This window comes from Dryobates pubescens, chromosome 3 (assembly GCF_014839835.1).
Source record: "Dryobates pubescens isolate bDryPub1 chromosome 3, bDryPub1.pri, whole genome shotgun sequence".
Classification (NCBI taxonomy): domain Eukaryota; kingdom Metazoa; phylum Chordata; class Aves; order Piciformes; family Picidae; genus Dryobates; species Dryobates pubescens.
Window position 1 is genome coordinate 49,847,061 of NC_071614.1, and position 21,517 is coordinate 49,868,577.

The 21,517-nt window shown below is 64.4% G+C and overlaps 1 protein-coding gene across 2 annotated transcripts; it reads left to right on the forward strand.

Annotated features, from left to right (window-relative positions):
• Window positions 1–128: 128 nt before the first annotated feature.
• Window positions 129–21,163, forward strand: ITGB1BP1 (integrin subunit beta 1 binding protein 1). 2 transcript variants are annotated; one of them, XM_054178799.1, is made up of 6 exons: window positions 129–294; window positions 589–667; window positions 1,720–1,856; window positions 2,765–2,857; window positions 20,005–20,154; window positions 20,876–21,162. In XM_054178799.1, the coding sequence occupies exons 1-6, from the start codon at window positions 223–225 to the stop codon at window positions 20,945–20,947; spliced, it is 603 nt and encodes a 200-aa protein (XP_054034774.1). In that variant the 5' UTR covers window positions 129–222; the 3' UTR covers window positions 20,948–21,162. The 2 variants fall into 2 exon arrangements, with proteins under 2 accessions (XP_054034774.1, XP_009907527.1); XM_009909225.2 differs by lacking the exon at window positions 20,005–20,154 and having other exon boundaries at window positions 20,876–21,163.
• Window positions 21,164–21,517: the final 354 nt, after the last annotated feature.

Sequence of the window (21,517 nt, forward strand, 5' to 3'; positions counted from 1 at the left end):
CCCCACGCAGGGGTTCTGTGGTTCTCTGTGCCTCAGCCCTCCTCAGAACCCACAGACCGAGGCAGGACTGGATGCTTTGTGCAGCTGCTTCTCTTCTCAGAGTCCTTAACAAGTGTCCTTTGTTTTGCCCCCTGCACGCAGGCCTCCCTCCCTGGCTGGCAGCACAGCTGTGCTCTGTGCTGTTCCTCCCTGGAAGGTCTTCCAGGAGCCAATGATGAGAAGATGTTTAGGAAAGGCAAGAAGCGGCACAGCAGCAGCAGCTCCCAGAGCAGTGAGATCAGCACCAAGAGCAAGGTGAGCTCAGCCTGGGGTCTGCTCTGGGGAAGCCCTGGGCTTTGGCAGAGAGCATTCTGCTGCTGCTCTTGCTCAGAGCACCTCTGGGCTCCTGGGGGTCCCTGCTGACCCTGGAGCAGCCTGACCTCCGCTGAGGCAGAGGGAGGAGGTGGTGGGGGTGCTCTCCCTGCAGCAGCCAGGACTTTGAACGCTTGGTTTGTGGTTTCTGAAGAGGTGAGGCAGGGCAGCTCCAGGTGATTTGTTCTTCTGCTCTCAGTGACTTTCTGATGGTAACTGCTGCTTTTTGTTGCTCAGTCTGTAGATTCCAGCCTTGGAGGACTTTCCAGGTCCAGTACTGTGGCCAGTCTAGACACAGACTCCACCAAGAGCTCAGGTATGGCCTCAGAGTTCTAGCAGAGAACCACTGAGGCTGGAAAACACCTCCAAGACCACCAAGTCCAACACCTCCATGGGCACTTGGCCATGTCCCAGGGGGCAGCTGCTGTGGGCAGGGTTAACTCTGTGGATGTTTGTCTGAAGCAGCAGGAGATGGGAAAGGTTAACATTTGCCTGCTGAGGGGGAGGGAATCTGCAGGGCTGTGCTCAGCCATGCAGGCAGAGCTCTGGGCTGCTCAGGTGGCATTGTTGCCTCACCTGGGCTTCAAAGTGGTTTCCAAGCAAAGTGTCTGAGCAAGGGAAACTTGGTTGTGTTACCAACCTGATACACAGCACAGGGGTCACAGGAGCACAGGATGGGTTGGCTTGGAAGAGACTCAGAGCTCACCCAGCTCCAGCCCCCTGCCATGGGCAGGGACCCCTCCCCCCAGCCCAGGCTGCTCAGGGCCTCATCCAGCCTGGCCTGCAGCACCTCCAGGGAGGGGGCAGCCACAGCCTCCCTGGGCAGCCTGTTCAGGGCTCTCCAAGCCTGGCACAGGCTGCCCAGGGAGGTGGCTGAATGCCCTTCCCTGGAGGTGTTACAGGGAGGCAGAGCTGTGGTGCTGAGGGCCATGGCTTAGCCCCAGCCCTGGCAGAGCTGGAGCAGGGTTGGACTCCATGACCTTCAAAGTCTTTTCCACCCCAGCCCCTGGTGTGATTTGTGTCCTGTAACCCTGCTGTCACTCTGGCAGTGACTGCTGCCCTCACAAGGTTCCCTTTGCTCTGGAACCATGGAAGCTGACTGCCCACCAGCTCCCAGCACATCAGACCCCTCACTGACCACAGGCAGCAGCAGCTTCTCCAGCTCTTCTGGTGCCAGCTTGTTCCTTCCAAACTGGGTGTGGGAGCAGCAGGTCTGCCTCCTGGATTGACAGGGCAATGCTGCCTTTCCCAAGGAACCCAGCACAGGGCTGTTCATGAGAGGGGAATGAGCACACTCTGGGGTGGTGCAGTGCCAGGGTGAGCACACTCTGGGGTTAAGCAGAGGTCCCTGGTTTGCTTTTGTTGCAGGACAAAGCAACAGCAACTCTGACACCTGTGCAGAGTTCAGGGTGAAATATGTTGGTGCCATTGAGAAACTGAAGCACAGTGAGAGCAAAAGCCTTGAAGGGCCTCTGGACTTGATCAACTACATAGATGTGGCACAGGTAGGGGGGACAGGGGGCACCAGCACCACAGCTGAAGCTGGGCTGTTTCTTTCACTTTGCCAGGTGACCTGAGAGCTGGCTGGGCAAGTTCCAGGCTCTGTAGCTGACTCCAGATAGCACTGAGACAGGAAGCTCAAAGGCTGTCAGCCACAGTTCCATCCTGCTGGAGGAGCTGCACCCAGAGAGGCCACCAAGAGGAGCAGAGGGCTGAGACCCTCCCCTGGGGGCACAGGCTGGGAGAGCTGGGGCTGTGCAGCCTGCAGAAGGGAAGGCTCCAGGGAGACCTCAGAGCAGCTTCCAGGACCTGCAGGGCTCCAGGAGAGCTGGGGAGGGACTTGTGAACAGGGGCTGGGGGGTGACAGGATGAGGGACAATGGCTTGGAGCTGGGAGAAGGGAGATTGAGACTGGAGATGGGGAAGAAAATGCTGGCAGGGAGGCTGGGGAGACTCTGGCACAGGCTGCCCAGGGAGGCTGTGGCTGCCTCCTGCCTGGAGGTGTTCAGGGCCAGGCTGGATGAGGCCCTGAGCAGCCTGGGCTGGGGGGAGGGGTCCCTGCCCATGGCAGGGGGCTGGAGCTGGAGGATCTTTGAGGTCTCTTCTAACCCAGCCCATTGTAGGATTCTGTGAGTGGCCTCTGAAGCACTGCCAGGCCTGGGGCAGCAGCCAGCTCTGCAGGAAGCCTGCTTGCAGTGCTTGGGTTGAGTGTTTGACCACCCTCCTGGTGGGGAAATGCTTCCCCAGCTCCAGTCTGAGCACCTGGGGGGAGGTGGGGCAGCGCAGGGGGGGAGCAGGGCTGGTGCTGCTGCTGCCCCCTGGGCTGGGGGGCACACAAACATTGTCTGCTGTGTATCTTGGTCCCTGGTGTTCTGCTGGCTGCACTAAAGGCTCTTGTTTGTTTCCCTCCAAAGCAAGATGGCAAGTTACCTTTTGTTCCAGGTGAAGAGGAGTTCATCATGGGGGTGTCCAAATATGGCATCAAAGTCTCCACCTCTGACCAGTATGTAAGTGCTGCCAGCAGAGGGGCTGGGGAGGGCTGGGAGCTGGAGGAGCTCACCTCTGACGGCACAGAAGGGCTTGGGTTGGATCCAGTTCCAAGCCCCTGCCCTGGGCAGGGACTCTCCCACCAGCCCAGGCTGCCCTGGGCCTCAAGGCAGCCAAACCATCAGCAAAGGTCTCCCAGCAGCACTGCCTCAGGGCAGGGCTCTGCAGTTCCCTGCTGCTGAGGCAGAGCAGCAGACAGGACGCAGCTGCCCTCTGCTTCCCATCCTGACGGCACCAAGGCTGGGAACAAAGCTGAGGTGGCCTGCAGGAGCACCCCAGGGGTGCTGGGGGCAGCTGTGCAGTGCTGTGTGGTCCCTGCTGCAGCCCATGCTGCACCACCACATGCAGGGGGACAGCAGTGTGTGAGTGCAGGGGGACAGCAGTGTGTGGGTGCAGGGGGACAGCAGTGTGTGGGTGCAGGGGGACAGCAGTGTGTGAGTGCAGGGGGACAGCAGTGTGTGGGTGCAGGGGGACAGCAGTGTGTGGGTGCAGGGTTGCAAGAGGACAGCAGTGTGTGGGTGCAGGGGGACAGCAGTGTGTGGGTGCAGGGGTGCAGGGGGACAGCAGTGTGTGGGTGCAGGGTTGCAAGAGGACAGCAGTGTGTGGGTGCAGGGGTGCAGGGGGACAGCAGTGTGTGGGTGCAGGGTTGCAAGAGGACAGCAGTGTGTGGGTGCAGGGGGACAGCAGTGTGTGGGTGCAGGGGTGCAGGGGGACAGCAGTGTGTGGGTGCAGGGTTGCAAGAGGACAGCAGTGTGTGGGTGCAGGGGTGCAGGGGGACAGCAGTGTGTGAGTGCAGGCACACAGGGGCTGTGCAGGGCTGCAGTGTGTGAGTGCAGGCACACAGGGGCTGTGCAGGGCTGCAGTGTGTGAGTGCAGGCACACAGGGGCTGTGCAGGGCTGCAGTGTGTGAGTGCAGGCACACAGGGGCTGTGCAGGGCTGCAGTGTGTGAGTGCAGGCCCACAGGGGCTGTGCAGGGGGACAGCAGTGTGTGAGTGCAGGCACACAGGGGCTGTGCAGGGCTGCAGTGTGTGAGTGCAGGCACACAGGGGCTGTGCAGGGGGACAGCAGTGTGTGAGTGCAGGCACACAGGGGCTGTGCAGGGCTGCAGTGTGTGAGTGCAGGCACACAGGGGCTGTGCAGGGGGACAGCAGTGTGTGAGTGCAGGCACACAGGGGCTGTGCAGGGGGACAGCAGTGTGTGAGTGCAGGCACACAGGGGCTGTGCAGGGGGACAGCAGTGTGTGAGTGCAGGCACACAGGGGCTGTACAGGGCTGCAGTGTGTGAGTGCAGGCACACAGGGGCTGTGCAGGGCTGCAGTGTGTGAGTGCAGGCACACAGGGGCTGTGCAGGGCTGCAGTGTGTGAGTGCAGGCACACAGGGGCTGTGCAGGGCTGCAGTGTGTGAGTGCAGGCACACAGGGGCTGTGCAGGGCTGCAGTGTGTGAGTGCAGGCACACAGGGGCTGTGCAGGGCTGCAGTGTGTGAGTGCAGGCACACAGGGGCTGTGCAGGGGGACAGCAGTGTGTGAGTGCAGGCACACAGGGGCTGTGCAGGGCTGCAGTGTGTGAGTGCAGGCACACAGGGGCTGTGCAGGGCTGCAGTGTGTGAGTGCAGGCACACAGGGGCTGTGCAGGGCTGCAGTGTGTGAGTGCAGGCACACAGGGGCCGTGCAGGGCTGCAGTGTGTGAGTGCAGGCACACAGGGGCTGTGCAGGGCTGCAGTGTGTGCGTGCAGGCACACAGGGGCTGTGCAGGGCTGCAGTGTGTGAGTGCAGGCACACAGGGGCTGTGCAGGGCTGCAGTGTGTGAGTGCAGGCACACAGGGGCTGTGCAGGGCTGCAGTGTGTGAGTGCAGGCACACAGGGGCCGTGCAGGGCTGCAGTGTGTGAGTGCAGGCACACAGGGGCTGTGCAGGGCTGCAGTGTGTGAGTGCAGGCACACAGGGGCTGTGCAGGGCTGCAGTGTGTGAGTGCAGGCACTCAGGGGCTGTGCAGGGGGACAGCAGTGTGTGAGTGCAGGCACACAGGGGCTGTGCAGGGCTGCAGTGTGTGAGTGCAGGCACACAGGGGCCGTGCAGGGCTGCAGTGTGTGAGTGCAGGCACACAGGGGCTGTGCAGGGGGACAGCAGTGTGTGAGTGCAGGCACACAGGGGCTGTGCAGGGGGACAGCAGTGTGTGAGTGCAGGCACCCAGGGGCTGTGCAGGGCTGCAGTGTGTGAGTGCAGGCACACAGGGGCTGTGCAGGGCTGCAGTGTGTGAGTGCAGGCACACAGGGGCTGTGCAGGGCTGCAGTGTGTGAGTGCAGGCACACAGGGGCTGTGCAGGGGGACAGCAGTGTGTGAGTGCAGGCACACAGGGGCTGTGCAGGGGGACAGCAGTGTGTGAGTGCAGGCACACAGGGGCTGTGCAGGGGGACAGCAGTGTGTGAGTGCAGGCACACAGGGGCTGTGCAGGGCTGCAGTGTGTGAGTGCAGGCACACAGGGGCTGTGCAGGGCTGCAGTGTGTGAGTGCAGGCACACAGGGGCTGTGCAGGGCTGCAGTGTGTGAGTGCAGGCACACAGGGGCTGTGCAGGGGGACAGCAGTGTGTGAGTGCAGGCACACAGGGGCTGTGCAGGGCTGCAGTGTGTGAGTGCAGGCACACAGGGGCCGTGCAGGGCTGCAGTGTGTGAGTGCAGGCACACAGGGGCTGTGCAGGGCTGCAGTGTGTGAGTGCAGGCACACAGGGGCTGTGCAGGGGGACAGCAGTGTGTGAGTGCAGGCACACAGGGGCTGTGCAGGGGGACAGCAGTGTGTGAGTGCAGGCACACAGGGGCTGTGCAGGGGGACAGCAGTGTGTGAGTGCAGGCACACAGGGGCTGTGCAGGGCTGCAGTGTGTGAGTGCAGGCACACAGGGGCTGTGCAGGGCTGCAGTGTGTGAGTGCAGGCACACAGGGGCTGTGCAGGGCTGCAGTGTGTGAGTGCAGGCACACAGGGGCTGTGCAGGGCTGCAGTGTGTGAGTGCAGGCACACAGGGGCTGTGCAGGGCTGCAGTGTGTGAGTGCAGGCACACAGGGGCTGTGCAGGGCTGCAGTGTGTGAGTGCAGGCACACAGGGGCTGTGCAGGGGGACAGCAGTGTGTGAGTGCAGGCACACAGGGGCCGTGCAGGGCTGCAGTGTGTGAGTGCAGGCACACAGGGGCTGTGCAGGGGGACAGCAGTGTGTGAGTGCAGGCACACAGGGGCTGTGCAGGGGGACAGCAGTGTGTGAGTGCAGGCACACAGGGGCCGTGCAGGGGGACAGCAGTGTGTGAGTGCAGGCACACAGGGGCTGTGCAGGGCTGCAGTGTGTGAGTGCAGGCACACAGGGGCCGTGCAGGGCTGCAGTGTGTGAGTGCAGGCACACAGGGGCTGTGCAGGGCTGCAGTGTGTGAGTGCAGGCACACAGGGGCTGTGCAGGGCTGCAGTGTGTGAGTGCAGGCACACAGGGGCGGTGCAGGGCTGCAGTGTGTGAGTGCAGGCACACAGGGGCTGTGCAGGGCTGCAGTGTGTGAGTGCAGGCACACAGGGGCTGTGCAGGGGGACAGCAGTGTGTGAGTGCAGGCACACAGGGGCTGTGCAGGGCTGCAGTGTGTGAGTGCAGGCACACAGGGGCTGTGCAGGGGGACAGCAGTGTGTGAGTGCAGGCACACTGGGGCTGTGCAGGGGGACAGCAGTGTGTGAGTGGCAGGCACACAGGGGCTGTGCAGGGGACAGCAGTGTGTGAGTGCAGGCACACAGGGGCTGTGCAGGGCCTGCAGTGTGTGAGTGCAGGCACCAGGGGCTGTGCAGGGGGGATAGCAGTGGTGTGAGTGCAGGCACACAGGGGCCGTGCAGGGCTGCAGTGTGTGAGTGCAGGCACACAGGGGCTTGTGCAAGGGGGACAGCAGTGTGTGAGTGCAGGCACACAGGGCTGTGCAGGGCTGCAGTGTGTGAGTGCAGGCACACAGGGGCTGTGCAGGGCTGCAGTGTGTGAGTGCAGGCACACAGGGGCTGTGCAGGGCTGCAGTGTGTGAGTGCAGGCACACAGGGGCTGTGCAGGGGGACAGCAGTGTGTGAGTGCAGGCACACAGGGGCTGTGCAGGGCTGCAGTGTGTGAGTGCAGGCACACAGGGGCTGTGCAGGGGCTGCAGGTGTGTGAGTGCAGGCACACAGGGGCTGTGCAGGGGGACAGCAGTGTGTGAGTGCAGGCACACAGGGGCTGTGCAGGGGGACAGAAGTGTGTGAGTGCAGGCACACAGGGGCTGTGCAGGGCTGCAGTGTGTGAGTGCAGGCACACAGGGGCTGTGCAGGGGGACAGCAGTGTGTGAGTGGCAGGCACACAGGGGCTGTGCAGGGCTGCAGTGTGTGAGTGCAGGCACACAGGGGCTGTGGCAGGGCTGCAGTGTGTGAGTGCAGGCACACAGGGGCTGTGCAGGGCTGCAGTGTGTGAGTGCAGGCACACAGGGGCTGTGCAGGGCTGCAGTGTGTGAGTGCAGGCACACAGGGGCTGTGCAGGGCTGCAGTGTGTGAGTGCAGGCACACAGGGGCTGTGCAGGGGGACAGCAGTGTGTGAGTGCAGGCACACAGGGGCTGTGCAGGGGGACAGCCAGTGTGTGAGTGCAGGCACACAGGGGCTGTGCAGGGCTGCAGTGTGTGAGTGCAGGCACACAGGGGCTGTGCAGGGGGACAGCAGTGTGTGAGTGCAGGCACACAGGGGCCGTGCAGGGCTGCAGTGTGTGAGTGCAGGCACACAGGGGCTGTGCAGGGGGATAGCAGTGTGTGAGTGCAGGCACACAGGGGCTGTGCAGGGGGACAGCAGTGTGTGAGTGCAGGCACACAGGGGCTGTGCAGGGGGACAGCAGTGTGTGAGTGCAGGCACACAGGGGCTGTGCAGGGCTGCAGTGTGTGAGTGCAGGCACACAGGGGCTGTGCAGGGCTGCAGTGTGTGAGTGCAGGCACACAGGGGCTGTGCAGGGCTGCAGTGTGTGAGTGCAGGCACACAGGGGCTGTGCAGGGCTGCAGTGTGTGAGTGCAGGCACACAGGGGCCGTGCAGGGCTGCAGTGTGTGAGTGCAGGCACACAGGGGCTGTGCAGGGCTGCAGTGTGTGAGTGCAGGCACACAGGGGCCGTGCAGGGCTGCAGTGTGTGAGTGCAGGCACACAGGGGCTGTGCAGGGCTGCAGTGTGTGAGTGCAGGCACACAGGGGCTGTGCAGGGGGACAGCAGTGTGTGAGTGCAGGCACACAGGGGCTGTGCAGGGCTGCAGTGTGTGAGTGCAGGCACACAGGGGCCGTGCAGGGCTGCAGTGTGTGAGTGCAGGCACACAGGGGCTGTGCAGGGCTGCAGTGTGTGAGTGCAGGCACACAGGGGCCGTGCAGGGCTGCAGTGTGTGAGTGCAGGCACACAGGGGCTGTGCAGGGCTGCAGTGTGTGAGTGCAGGCACACAGGGGCCGTGCAGGGGGACAGCAGTGTGTGAGTGCAGGCACACAGGGGCTGTGCAGGGCTGCAGTGTGTGAGTGCAGGCACACAGGGGCCGTGCAGGGGGACAGCAGTGTGTGAGTGCAGGCACACAGGGGCTGTGCAGGGCTGCAGTGTGTGAGTGCAGGCACACAGGGGCTGTGCAGGGCTGCAGTGTGTGAGTGCAGGCACACAGGGGCCGTGCAGGGCTGCAGTGTGTGAGTGCAGGCACACAGGGGCTGTGCAGGGGGACAGCAGTGTGTGAGTGCAGGCACACAGGGGCTGTGCAGGGCTGCAGTGTGTGAGTGCAGGCACACAGGGGCGGTGCAGGGGGACAGCAGTGTGTGAGTGCAGGCACACAGGGGCTGTGCAGGGCTGCAGTGTGTGAGTGCAGGCACACAGGGGCTGTGCAGGGGGACAGCAGTGTGTGAGTGCAGGCACACAGGGGCTGTGCAGGGCTGCAGTGTGTGAGTGCAGGCACACAGGGGCCGTGCAGGGCTGCAGTGTGTGAGTGCAGGCACACAGGGGCCGTGCAGGGCTGCAGTGTGTGAGTGCAGGCACACAGGGGCTGTGCAGGGCTGCAGTGTGTGAGTGCAGGCACACAGGGGCTGTGCAGGGCTGCAGTGTGTGAGTGCAGGCACACAGGGGCCGTGCAGGGCTGCAGTGTGTGAGTGCAGGCACACAGGGGCCTGTGCAGGGCTGCAGTGTGTGAGTGCAGGCACACAGGGGCTGTGCAGGGCTTGCAGTGTGTGAGTGCAGGCACACAGGGGCTGTGCAGGGGGACAGCAGTGTGTGAGTGCAGGCACACAGGGGCTGTGCAGGGCTGCAGTGTGTGAGTGCAGGCACACAGGGGCTGTGCAGGGCTGCAGTGTGTGAGTGCAGGCACACAGGGGCATGTGCAGGGCTGCAGTGTGTGAGTAGGCAGGCACACAGGGGCTGTGCAGGGCTGCAGTGTGTGAGTGCAGGCACACAGGGGCTGTGCAGGGGGACAGCAGTGTGTGAGTGCAGGCACACAGGGGCTGTCAGGGCTGCAGTGTGTGAGTGCAGGCACACAGGGGCTGTGCAGGGGCTGCAGTGTGTGAGTGCAGGCACACAGGGGCTGTGCAGGGCTGCAAGTGTGTGAGTGCAGGCACACAGGGGCTGTGCAGGGGGACAGCAGTGTGTGAGTGCAGGCACACAGGGGCTGTGCAGGGGCAGCAGTGTGTGAGTGCAGGCACACAGGGGATGTGCAGGGCTGCAGTGTGTGAGTGCAGGCACACAGGGGCTGTGCAGGGCTGCAGTGTGTGAGTGCAGTGCACACAGGGGCTGTGCAGGGCTGCAGTGTGTGAGTGCAGGCACACAGGGGCTGTGCAGGGGGACAGCAGTGTGTGAGTGCAGGCACACAGGGGCTGTGCCAGGGGCAGCAGTGTGTGAGTGCAGGCACACAGGGGCTGTGCAGGGCTGCAGTGTGTGAGTGCAGGCACACAGGGGCTGTGCAGGGGCTGCAGTGTGGTGAGTGCAGGCACACAGGGGCTGTGCAGGGCTGCAGTGTGTGAGTGCAGGCACACAGGGGCTGTGCAGGGCTGCAGTGTGTGAGTGCAGGCACACAGGGGCTGTGCAGGGCCGCTTGCAGTGTGTGAGTGCAGGCACACAGGGGCTGTGCAGGGCTGCAGTGTGGAGTGCAGGCACACAGGGGCTGTGCAGGGCTGCAGTGTGTGAGTGCAGGCACACAGGGGCTGTGCAGGGGGACAGCAGTGTGTGAGTGCAGGCACACAGGGGCTGTGCAGGGCTGCAGTGTGTGAGTGCAGGCACACAGGGGCCGTGCAGGGCTGCAGTGTGTGAGTGCAGGCACACAGGGGCTGTGCAGGGCTGCAGTGTGTGAGTGCAGGCACACAGGGGCCGTGCAGGGGGACAGCAGTGTGTGAGTGCAGGCACACAGGGGCTGTGCAGGGGGACAGCAGTGTGTGAGTGCAGGCACACAGGGGCTGTGCAGGGGGACAGCAGTGTGTGAGTGCAGGCACACAGGGGCTGTGCAGGGCTGCAGTGTGTGAGTGCAGGCACACTGGGGCTGTGCAGGGGGACAGCAGTGTGTGAGTGCAGGCACACAGGGGCTGTGCAGGGCTGCAGTGTGTGAGTGCAGGCACACAGGGGCTGTGCAGGGCTGCAGTGTGTGAGTGCAGGCACGCAGGGGCTGTGCAGGGGGACAGCAGTGTGTGAGTGCAGGCACACAGGGGCTGTGCAGGGCTGCAGTGTGTGAGTGCAGGCACACAGGGGCTGTGCAGGGGGACAGCAGTGTGTGAGTGCAGGCACACAGGGGCAGGTGCAGGGCTGCAGTGTGTGAGTGCAGGCACACAGGGGCTGTGCAGGGCTGCAGTGTGTGAGTGCAGGCACACAGGGGCTGTGCAGGGGGACATGCAGTGTGTGAGTGCAGGCACACAGGGGGCTGTGCAGGGGGACTAGCAGTGTGTGAGTGCAGGCACACAGGGGCTGTGCAGGGGCTGCAGTGTGTGAGTGCAGGCACACAGGGGCTGTGCAGGGCTGCAGTGTGTGAGTGCAGGCACACAGGGGCTGTGCAGGGCTGCAGTGTGTGAGTGCAGGCACACAGGGGCTGTGCAGGGCTGCAGTGGTGTGAGTGCAGGCACACAGGGGCTGTGCAGGGCTGCAGTGTGTGAGTGCAGGCACACAGGGGCTGTGCAGGGCTGCAGTGTGTGAGTGCAGGCACACAGGGGCCTGTGAATGGGCTGCAGTGTGTGAGTGCAGGCACACAGGGGCTGTGCAGGGCTGCAGTGTGTGAGTGCAGGCACACAGGGGCTGTGGCAGGGCTGCAGTGTGTGAGTGCAGGCACACCAGGGGCTGTGCAGGGCTGCAGTGTGTGAGTGCAGGCACACAGGGGCTGTGCAGGGGGACAGCAGTGTGTGAGTGCAGGCACACAGGGGCTGTGCAGGGGGACCGCAGTGTGTGAGTGCAGGCACACAGGGGCTGTGCAGGGCTGCAGTGTGTGAGTGCAGGCACACAGGGGCTGTGCAGGGCTGCAGTGTGTGAGTGCAGGCACACAGGGGCTGTGCAGGGCTGCAGTGTGTGAGTGCAGGCACACAGGGGCCGTGCAGGGCTGCAGTGTGTGAGTGCAGGCACACAGGGGCTGTGCAGGGCTGCAGTGTGTGAGTGCAGGCACACAGGGGCTGTGCAGGGCTGCAGTGTGTGAGTGCAGGCACACAGGGGCCGTGCAGGGCTGCAGTGTGTGAGTGCAGGCACACAGGGGCTGTGCAGGGGGACAGCAGTGTGTGAGTGCAGGCACACAGGGGCTGTGCAGGGGGACAGCAGTGTGTGAGTGCAGGCACACAGGGGCGGTGCAGGGGGACAGCAGTGTGTGAGTGCAGGCACACAGGGGCTGTGCAGGGCTGCAGTGTGTGAGTGCAGGCACACAGGGGCTGTGCAGGGCTGCAGTGTGTGAGTGCAGGCACACAGGGGCTGTGCAGGGCTGCAGTGTGTGAGTGCAGGCACACAGGGGCTGTGCAGGGCTGCAGTGTGTGAGTGCAGGCACACAGGGGCTGTGCAGGGGGACAGCAGTGTGTGAGTGCAGGCACACAGGGGCTGTGCAGGGCTGCAGTGTGTGAGTGCAGGCACACAGGGGCTGTGCAGGGCTGCAGTGTGTGAGTGCAGGCACACAGGGGCTGTGCAGGGCTGCAGTGTGTGAGTGCAGGCACACAGGGGCTGTGCAGGGCTGCAGTGTGTGAGTGCAGGCACACAGGGGCTGTGCAGGGGGACAGCAGTGTGTGAGTGCAGGCACACAGGGGCTGTGCAGGGCTGCAGTGTGTGAGTGCAGGCACACAGGGGCTGTGCAGGGCTGCAGTGTGTGAGTGCAGGCACACAGGGGCTGTGCAGGGGGACAGCAGTGTGTGAGTGCAGGCACACAGGGGCTGTGCAGGGCTGCAGTGTGTGAGTGCAGGCACACAGGGGCTGTGCAGGGGGACAGCAGTGTGTGAGTGCAGGCACACAGGGGCTGTGCAGGGGGACAGCAGTGTGTGAGTGCAGGCACACAGGGGCTGTGCAGGGCTGCAGTGTGTGAGTGCAGGCACACAGGGGCTGTGCAGGGCTGCAGTGTGTGAGTGCAGGCACACAGGGGCTGTGCAGGGCTGCAGTGTGTGAGTGCAGGCACACAGGGGCTGTGCAGGGGGACAGCAGTGTGTGAGTGCAGGCACACAGGGGCTGTGCAGGGCTGCAGTGTGTGAGTGCAGGCACACAGGGGCTGTGCAGGGCTGCAGTGTGTGAGTGCAGGCACACAGGGGCTGTGCAGGGGGACAGCAGTGTGTGAGTGCAGGCACACAGGGGCTGTGCAGGGCTGCAGTGTGTGAGTGCAGGCACACAGGGGCTGTGCAGGGCTGCAGTGTGTGAGTGCAGGCACACAGGGGCTGTGCAGGGCTGCAGTGTGTGAGTGCAGGCACACAGGGGCTGTGCAGGGCTGCAGTGTGTGAGTGCAGGCACACAGGGGCTGTGCAGGGGGACAGCAGTGTGTGAGTGCAGGCACACAGGGGCCGTGCAGGGCTGCAGTGTGTGAGTGCAGGCACACAGGGGCTGTGCAGGGGGACAGCAGTGTGTGAGTGCAGGCACACAGGGGCTGTGCAGGGCTGCAGTGTGTGAGTGCAGGCACACAGGGGCTGTGCAGGGCTGCAGTGTGTGAGTGCAGGCACACAGGGGCTGTGCAGGGCTGCAGTGTGTGAGTGCAGGCACACAGGGGCTGTGCAGGGGGACTAGTCAGTGTTGTGAGTGCAGGCACACAGGGGGCTGTGCAGGGGCTGCAGTGTGTGAGTGCAGGCACACAGGGGCTGTGCAGGGCTGCAAGTGTGTGAGTGCAGGCACACAGGGCCGTGCAGGGCTGCAGTGTGTGAGTGCAGGCACACAGGGGCCGTGCAGGGCTGCAGTGTGTGAGTGCAGGCCACAGGGGCTGTGCAGGGCTGCAGTGTGTGAGTGCAGGCACACAGGGGCTGTGCAGGGGGACAGCAGTGTGTGAAGTGCAGGCACACAGGGGCTGTGCAGGGCCTAGCAGTGTGTGAGTGCAGGCACACAGGGGCCGGTGCAGGGGCATGCAGTGTGTGAGTGCAGGCACACAGGGGCTGTGCAGGGGCTGCAGGTGGTGAGTGCAGGCACACAGGGGCCGTGCAGGGGACAGCAGTGTGTGAGTGCAGGCACACAGGGGGCCTGTGCAGGGGACAGGCAGTGTGTGAGTGCAGGCACACAGGGGCTGTGCAGGGCTGCAGTGTGTGAGTGCAGGCACACAGGGGCTGTGCAGGGCTGCAGTGTGTGAGTGCAGGCACACAGGGGCTGTGCAGGGCTGCAGTGTGTGAGTGCAGGCACACAGGGGCTGTGCAGGGCTGCAGTGTGTGAGTGCAGGCACACAGGGGCTGTGCAGGGCTGCAGTGTGTGAGTGCAGGCACACAGGGGCTGTGCAGGGCTGCAGTGTGTGAGTGCAGGCACACAGGGGCTGTGCAGGGCTGCAGTGTGTGAGTGCAGGCACACAGGGGCTGTGCAGGGCTGCAGTGTGTGAGTGCAGGCACACAGGGGCTGTGCAGGGCTGCAGTGCGTGAGTGCAGGCACACAGGGGCTGTGCAGGGCTGCAGTGTGTGAGTGCAGGCACACAGGGGCTGTGCAGGGGGACAGCAGTGTGTGAGTGCAGGCACACAGGGGCTGTGCCGGGCTGCAGTGTGTGCGTGCAGGCACACAGGGGCTGTGCAGGGCTGCAGTGTGTGAGTGCAGGCACACAGGGGCTGTGCAGGGCTGCAGTGTGTGAGTGCAGGCACACAGGGGCTGTGCAGGGCTGCAGTGTGTGAGTGCAGGCACACAGGGGCTGTGCAGGGCTGCAGTGTGTGAGTGCAGGCACACAGGGGCCGTGCAGGGCTGCAGTGTGTGAGTGCAGGCACACAGGGGCTGTGCAGGGCAGCAGTGTGTGAGTGCAGGCACACAGGGGCTGTGCAGGGCTGCAGTGTGTGAGTGCAGGCACACAGGGGCTGTACAGGGGGACAGCAGTGTGTGAGTGCAGGCACACAGGGGCTGTGCAGGGCTGCAGTGTGTGAGTGCAGGCACACAGGGGCTGTGCAGGGCTGCAGTGTGTGAGTGCAGGCACACAGGGGCTGTGCAGGGCTGCAGTGTGTGAGTGCAGGCACACAGGGGCTGTGCAGGGCTGCAGTGTGTGAGTGCAGGCACACAGGGGCTGTGCAGGGGGACAGCAGTGTGTGAGTGCAGGCACACAGGGGCTGTGCAGGGCTGCAGTGTGTGAGTGCAGGCACACAGGGGCTGTGCAGGGGGACAGCAGTGTGTGAGTGCAGGCACACAGGGGCTGTGCAGGGGGACAGCAGTGTGTGAGTGCAGGCACACAGGGGCTGTGCAGGGGGACAGCAGTGTGTGAGTGCAGGCACACAGGGGCTGTGCAGGGCTGCAGTGTGTGAGTGCAGGCACACAGGGGCCGTGCAGGGCTGCAGTGTGTGAGTGCAGGCACACAGGGGCTGTGCAGGGCTGCAGTGTGTGAGTGCAGGCACACAGGGGCTGTGCAGGGCTGCAGTGTGTGAGGGCAGGCACACAGGGGCTGTGCAGGGGGACAGCAGTGTGTGAGTGCAGGCACACAGGGGCTGTGCAGGGGGACAGCAGTGTGTGAGTGCAGGCACACAGGGGCTGTGCAGGGGGACAGCAGTGTGTGAGTGCAGGCACACAGGGGCTGTGCAGGGGGACAGCAGTGTGTGAGTGCAGGCACACAGGGGCTGTGCAGTGCTGCAGTGTGTTGAGTGCAGGCACACAGGGGCCTGTGCAGGGCTGCAGTGTGTGAGTGCAGGCACACAGGGGCTGTGCAGGGCTGCAGTGTGTGAGTGCAGGCACACAGGGGCTGTGCAGGGCTGCAGTGTGTGAGTGCAGGCACACAGGGGCTGTGCAGGGGGACAGCAGTGTGTGAGTGCAGGCACACAGGGGCTGTGCAGGGCTGCAGTGTGTGAGTGCAGGCACACAGGGGCTGTGCAGGGCTGCAGTGTGTGAGTGCAGGCACACAGGGGCTGTGCAGGGCTGCAGTGGTGTGAGTGCAGGCACACAGGGGCTGTGCAGGGCTGCAGTGTGTGAGTTGCAGGCACACAGGGGCTGTGCAGGGGGACAGCAGTGTGTGAGTGCAGGCACACAGGGGCTGTGCAGGGCTGCGGTGTGTGAGTGCAGGCACACAGGGGCTGTGCAGGGGGGAGGGGGCACAAGGGCTGTGCAGGGGGACAGCAGTGTGTGAGTGCAGGCACACAGGGGCCGTGCAGGGCTGCAGTGTGTGAGTGCAGGCACACAGGGGCTGTGCAGGGCTGCAGTGTGTGAGTGCAGGCACACAGGGGCTGTGCAGGGCTGCAGTGTGTGAGTGCAGGCACACAGGGGCCTGTGCAGGGCTGCAGTGTGTGAGTGCAGGCACACCAGGGGCTGTGCAGGGGACGCAGTGTGTGAGTGCAGGCACACAGGGGCTGTGCAGGGCTGCAGTGTGTGAGTGCAGGCACACAGGGGCTGTGCAGGGGCTGCAGTGTGTGAGTGCAGGCACACAGGGGCTGTGCAGGGCTGCAGTGTGTGAGTGCAGGCACACAGGGGCTGTGCTGGGGGACTGCAGTGTGTGAGTGCAGGCACACAGGGGCTGTGCAGGGCTGCAGTGTGTGAGTGCAGGCACACAGGGGCTGTGCAGGGCTGCAGTGTGTGAGTGCAGGCACACAGGGGCTGTGCAGGGCTGCAGTGTGTGAGTGCAGGCACACAGGGGCTGTGCAGGGCTGCAGTGTGTGTTTGATGCAGGCCACACGGGGCCGTGTCAGGGCTGCAGTGTGTGAAGTGCAGGCACACAGGGGACGTGCAGGGGGACAGAGTGTGTGAGTGCCGGCACACAGGGGCTGTGCAGGGCCTGCAGTGTGTGAGTGCGGCACACAGGGGCTGTGCAGGGGACAGCAGTGGGTGAGTGCAGGCACACAGGGACGTCATGGCTGACAAGTGTGTGAAGTGCAGGCACACAGGGCCGTGCCGGGGACAGCAGTGTTGAGTGCAGGCACACAGGGGCTGTGCGAGTCTGTCAGTGTGGAGTGCAGGCACACAGGGGCCGTGCAGGGGACAGCATTTGTGTGAGTGCAGGCACACAGGGGCTGTTGGCAGGGGGACAGCACTGTGTGAGTCAGGCACACAGGGGCTTGTGCAGGGACTGCATTGTGGGGGGTGAGTGCAGGCCACAGTGCTGTGCAGGGCTGCAGTGTGTGAGTGCAGGCACACAGGGGCTGTGCAGGTCTCAGTTGTGTGGAGTGCAGGCACCAGTGGCTGGCAGGGTGCAGTGTGTGAGTGCAGGCACACAGGTGCGGTGCAGGGCTGCTGTGTGGTGAGCAGGCACACAGGGGCTGTGTGCAGGCTGTGCAGTGTGGTGAGTGCAGGCACACAGGGCTGTGCAGGGCTGCATTGTGTGAGTGCGCACCAGTGGCTGTGCAGGGCTGCAGTGTGTGAGTGCAGGCACACAGGGGCTGTGCAGGGCTGCAGTGTGTGAGTGCAGGCACACAGGGGCCTGTGCAGGGCTGCAGTGTGTGAGTGCAGGCACACAGGGGCTGTGCAGGGGGACAGCAGTGTGTGAGTGCAAGGCACACAGGGGCTGTGCAGGGGGACAGCAGTGTGTGAGTGCAGGCACACAGGGGCTGTGCCAGGGGCTGACGCAGTGTGTGAGTGCAGGCACACAGGGGCTGTGCAGGGCTGCAGTGTGTGAGTGCAGGCACACAGGGGCTGTGCAGGGCTGCAGTGTGTGAGTGCAGGCACACAGGGGCTGTGCAGGGACAGCAGTGTGTGAGTGCAGGCACACAGGGGCTGTGCAGGGCTGCAGTGTGTGAGTGCAGGCACACAGGGGCCTGTGCAGGGGCTGCAGTGTGTGAGTGCAGGCACACAGGGGCTGTGCAGGGCTGCAGTGTGTGAGTTCAGGCACACAGGGGCTGTGCAGGGCTGCAGTGTGTGAGTGCAGGCACACAGGGGCTGTGCAGGGGGACAGCAGTGTGTGAGTGCAGGCACACAGGGGCTGTGCAGGGGCATGCAGTGTGTGAGTGCAGGCACACAGGGGCTGTGCAGGGGGACAGCAGTGTGTGAGTGCAGGCACACAGGGGCTGTGCAGGGGGACAGCAGTGTGTGAGTGCAGGCACACAGGGGCTGTGCAGGGCTGCAGTGTGTGAGTGCAGGCACACAGGGGCTGTGCAGGGCTGCAGAGTGTGTGAGTGCAGGCACACAGGGGCTGTGCAGGGCTGCAGTGTGTGAGTGCAGGCACACAGGGGCTGTGCAGGGGGACTGCAGTGTGTGAGTGCAGGCACACAGGGGCTGTGCAGGGGCATGCAGTGTGTGAGTGCAGGCACACAGGGGCTGTGCAGGGCTGCAGTGTGTGAGTGCAGGCACACAGGGGCTGTGCAGGGCTGCAGTGTGTGAGTGCAGGCACACAGGGGCTGTGCAGGGGCTGCAGTGTGTGAGTGCAGGCACACAGGGGCTGTTCAGGGGGACAGCAGTGTGTGAGTGCAGGCACACAGGGGCTGTGCAGGGCTGCAGTGTGTGAGTGCAGGCACACAGGGGCTGTGCAGGGCTGCAGTGTGTGAGTGCAGGCACACAGGGGCCGTGCAGGGCTGCAGTGTGTGAGTGCAGGCACACAGGGGCTGTGCAGGGGGACTAGCAGTGTGTGAGTGCAGGCACACAGGGGCTGTGCAGGGCTGCAGTGTGTGAGTGCAGGCACACAGGGGCTGTGCAGGGCTGCAGTGTGTGAGTGCAGGCACACAGGGGCTGTGCAGGGCTGCAGTGTGTGAGTGCAGGCACACAGGGGCCTGTGCAGGGCTGCAGTGTGTGAGTGCAGGCACACAGGGGCGTGCAGGGCTGCAGTGTGTGAGTGCAGGCACACAGGGGCTGTGCAGGGGACAGCAGTGTGTGAGTGCAGGCACACAGGGGCTGTGCAGGGGGACAGCAGTGTGTGAGTGCAGGCACACAGGGGCTGTGCAGGGCTGCAGTGTGTGAGTGCAGGCACACAGGGGCTGTGCAGGGCTGCAGTGTGTGAGTGCAGGCACACAGGGGCCGTGCAGGGCTGCAGTGTGTGAGTGCAGGCACGCAGGGGCCGTGCAGGGCTGCAGTGTGTGAGTGCAGGCACACAGGGGCTGTGCAGGGCTGCAGTGTGTGAGTGCAGGCACACAGGGGCCGTGCAGGGCTGCAGTGTGTGAGTGCAGGCACACAGGGGCTGTGCAGGGCTGCAGTGTGTGAGTGCAGGCACACAGGGGCCGTGCAGGGCTGCAGTGTGTGAGTGCAGGCACGCAGGGGCCGTGCAGGGCTGCAGTGTGTGAGTGCAGGCACACAGGGGCTGTGCAGGGGGACAGCAGTGTGTGAGTGCAGGCACACAGGGGCTGTGCAGGGGGACAGCAGTGTGTGAGTGCAGGCACACAGGGGCTGTGCAGGGCTGCAGTGTGTGAGTGCAGGCACACAGGGGCTGTGCAGGGCTGCAGTGTGTGAGTGCAGGCACACAGGGGCCGTGCAGGGCTGCAGTGTGTGAGTGCAGGCACGCAGGGGCCGTGCAGGGCTGCAGTGTGTGAGTGCAGGCACACAGGGGCTGTGCAGGGCTGCAGTGTGTGAGTGCAGGCACACAGGGGCTGTGCAGGGCTGCAGTGTGTGAGTGCAGGCACACAGGGGCTGTGCAGGGGGACAGCAGTGTGTGAGTGCAGGCACACAGGGGCTGTGCAGGGCTGCAGTGTGTGAGGTGCAGGCACACTGGGGCCGTGCAGGGCTGCAGTGTGTGAGTGCAGGCACACAGGGGCCGTGCAGGGCTGCAGTGTGTGAGTGCAGGCACGCAGGGGCCGTGCAGGGCTGCAGTGTGTGAGTGCAGGCACACAGGGGCTGTGCAGGGCTGCAGTGTGTGAGTGCAGGCACACAGGGGCTGTGCAGGGGGACAGCAGTGTGTGAGTGCAGGCACACAGGGGCTGTGCAGGGCTGCAGTGTGTGAGTGCAGGCACACAGGGGCTGTGCAGGGCTGCAGTGTGTGAGTGCAGGCACGCAGGGGCCGTGCAGGGCTGCAGTGTGTGAGTGCAGGCACACAGGGGCTGTGCAGGGCTGCAGTGTGTGAGTGCAGGCACACAGGGGCTGTGCAGGGGGACAGCAGTGTGTGAGTGCAGGCACACAGGGGCTGTGCAGGGCTGCAGTGTGTGAGTGCAGGCACGCTGGGGCCGTGCAGGGCTGCAGTGTGTGAGTGCAGGCACACAGGGGCCGTGCAGGGCTGCAGTGTGTGAGTGCAGGCACGCAGGGGCCGTGCAGGGCTGCAGTGTGTGAGTGCAGGCACACAGGGGCTGTGCAGGGCTGCAGTGTGTGAGTGCAGGCACACAGGGGCTGTGCAGGGCTGCAGTGTGTGGGTGCAGGCACACTGGGGCCGTGCAGGGCTGCAGTGTGTGAGTGCAGGCACACAGGGGCTGTGCAGGGGGACAGCAGTGTGTGAGTGCAGGCACACAGGGGCCGTGCAGGGCTGCAGTGTGTGAGTGCAGGCACACAGGGGCCGTGCAGGGCTGCAGTGTGTGAGTGCAGGCACACAGGGGCTGTGCAGGGCTGCAGTGTGTGGGTGCAGGCACACTGGGGCCGTGCAGGGCTGCAGTGTGTGAGTGCAGGCACGCAGGGGCCGTGCAGGGCTGCAGCGCAGGCGCTCCCCGCAGGCCGTGCTGCACCGCCACGCGCTGTACCTCATCGTGCTGATGGTGTGCTATGACGACGGGCTGGGCGCCGGCAGGAGCCTGCTGGCCCTCAAGACCACGGACGCCGCCTCGGAGGAGTGCAGCCTCTGGGTCTATCAGTGCAGCAGCCTGGTAAGAAGCCCCCCCGGGGGCTGCGGCCGCCTGGGGCCCTGCTGGAGGCTGCCCGGCGCGGGGGGCGCTCGGTGCCGGCAGGGGCGGGGATGTGGCAGCGGCCCCTCGGGTGAGGCCGGCAGGGAATGGCTCTGTGGGGGGGGCACACAGAGAAGGGCAGAAGGGGCTGGGTTGGAAGGGACCTCAACGCTCAGCCAGCTCCAGCCCCCTGCCATGGGCAGGGACCCCTCCCCCCAGCCCAGGCTGCTCAGGGCCTCATCCAGCCTGGCCCTGAACACCTCCAGGCAGGAGGCAGCCACAGCCTCCCTGGGCAGCCTGCTCCATTCTCTCCCCAGCCTCCCTGGCAGGAATTTCTTCCTGCTCTCCAGTCTCAGCCTCCCCTCTCCCAGCTCAAAGCCATTGTCCCTTGTCCTGGCACTCCCAGCCCTTGCCCAAAGCCCCTCGCCAGCTCTCCTGCAGGTAGTGGCAGGCTGCTCTAAGGCCTCCCCACAGTGACTTTCTGCACACTCTGCTGGGAGCTGCCCCCCTGCCCTGTCTCGAGGAGCCCATTTCAAACAGCTTCCCACCTGGCAAGCAGAGCACAGGAACCAGAGCAGCTCTCGGTCCTTGCCCTCCCCTTTTGCACAGCTGCCAGAGGAAGGAGGGAGGTCAGCTCCTGCTTGAAGGGAGGTTGGGGCTGTTGGAGGCTCCCCTCAGTGATGTGGGTGTTGTGTCTCCCCAGGAGCAAGCCCAAGCCATCTGCAAAGTGTTATCCACAGCCTTCGACTCAGTGCTGATGTCAGAGAAGTCCTGATGCCTGCAGCAGCACAGCAGCCTTGCTGGGAGGAGGCAGACTCCAGTCCCACCACAGGGCCAGGGCAGAGCCCCAGCCTGGCACAGGGTACTGGGTCATGCCCAGGCAGCACTTGAAGGAACCATTCCAGCCTCAGCTTCCAGACAGGGCAGAGTTTTGTACTTCACCTGATTTTGTGTCCCCTGTTTTGTACATGACTGTCAATAGAGCTGTAAAATAAACCTGACCCTGCCTTCTGCCTCTGCCAGCACAGGGCCCAGGGCTGCTTCACCTGGCTGGGAGAACCACCCTGGAAGGGCTCAGGCTGGAGCAGAGGAGCTCTGAGGTCCCTTCCACGCTCCCCACCATGCCCAGGGACACCTCTCAGCTACACTCAGCTGCCCCAGGCCTCATCCAGCCTGGCCTGCAGCACCCCCAGGCAGGAGGCAGCCACAGCCTCCCTGGGCAGCCTGTGCCAGAGGCTCTCTGCCAGAGCTCTGCCTGAGCCCTGCAGAGGAGCAGGAGGCACCAAAGGGATTTTAAAAGTAGCTTTTATTTGTTGTTTTGTAGTTCCAGACCTCGAGGCTGGTT

Excerpts from the sequence above, each read along its gene's own strand:
- ITGB1BP1 (XM_054178799.1), top strand. The coding sequence starts at position 223 with ATGTTTAGGAAAGGCAAGAAGCGGCACAGCAGCAGCAGCTCCCAGAGC. Across the intron at positions 295-588 it reads AGATCAGCACCAAGAGCAAG|TCTGTAGATTCCAGCCTTGG; the intron begins GTGAGCTCAGCC and ends TTTGTTGCTCAG. Across the intron at positions 1,857-2,764 it reads ACTACATAGATGTGGCACAG|CAAGATGGCAAGTTACCTTT; the intron begins GTAGGGGGGACA and ends TTCCCTCCAAAG.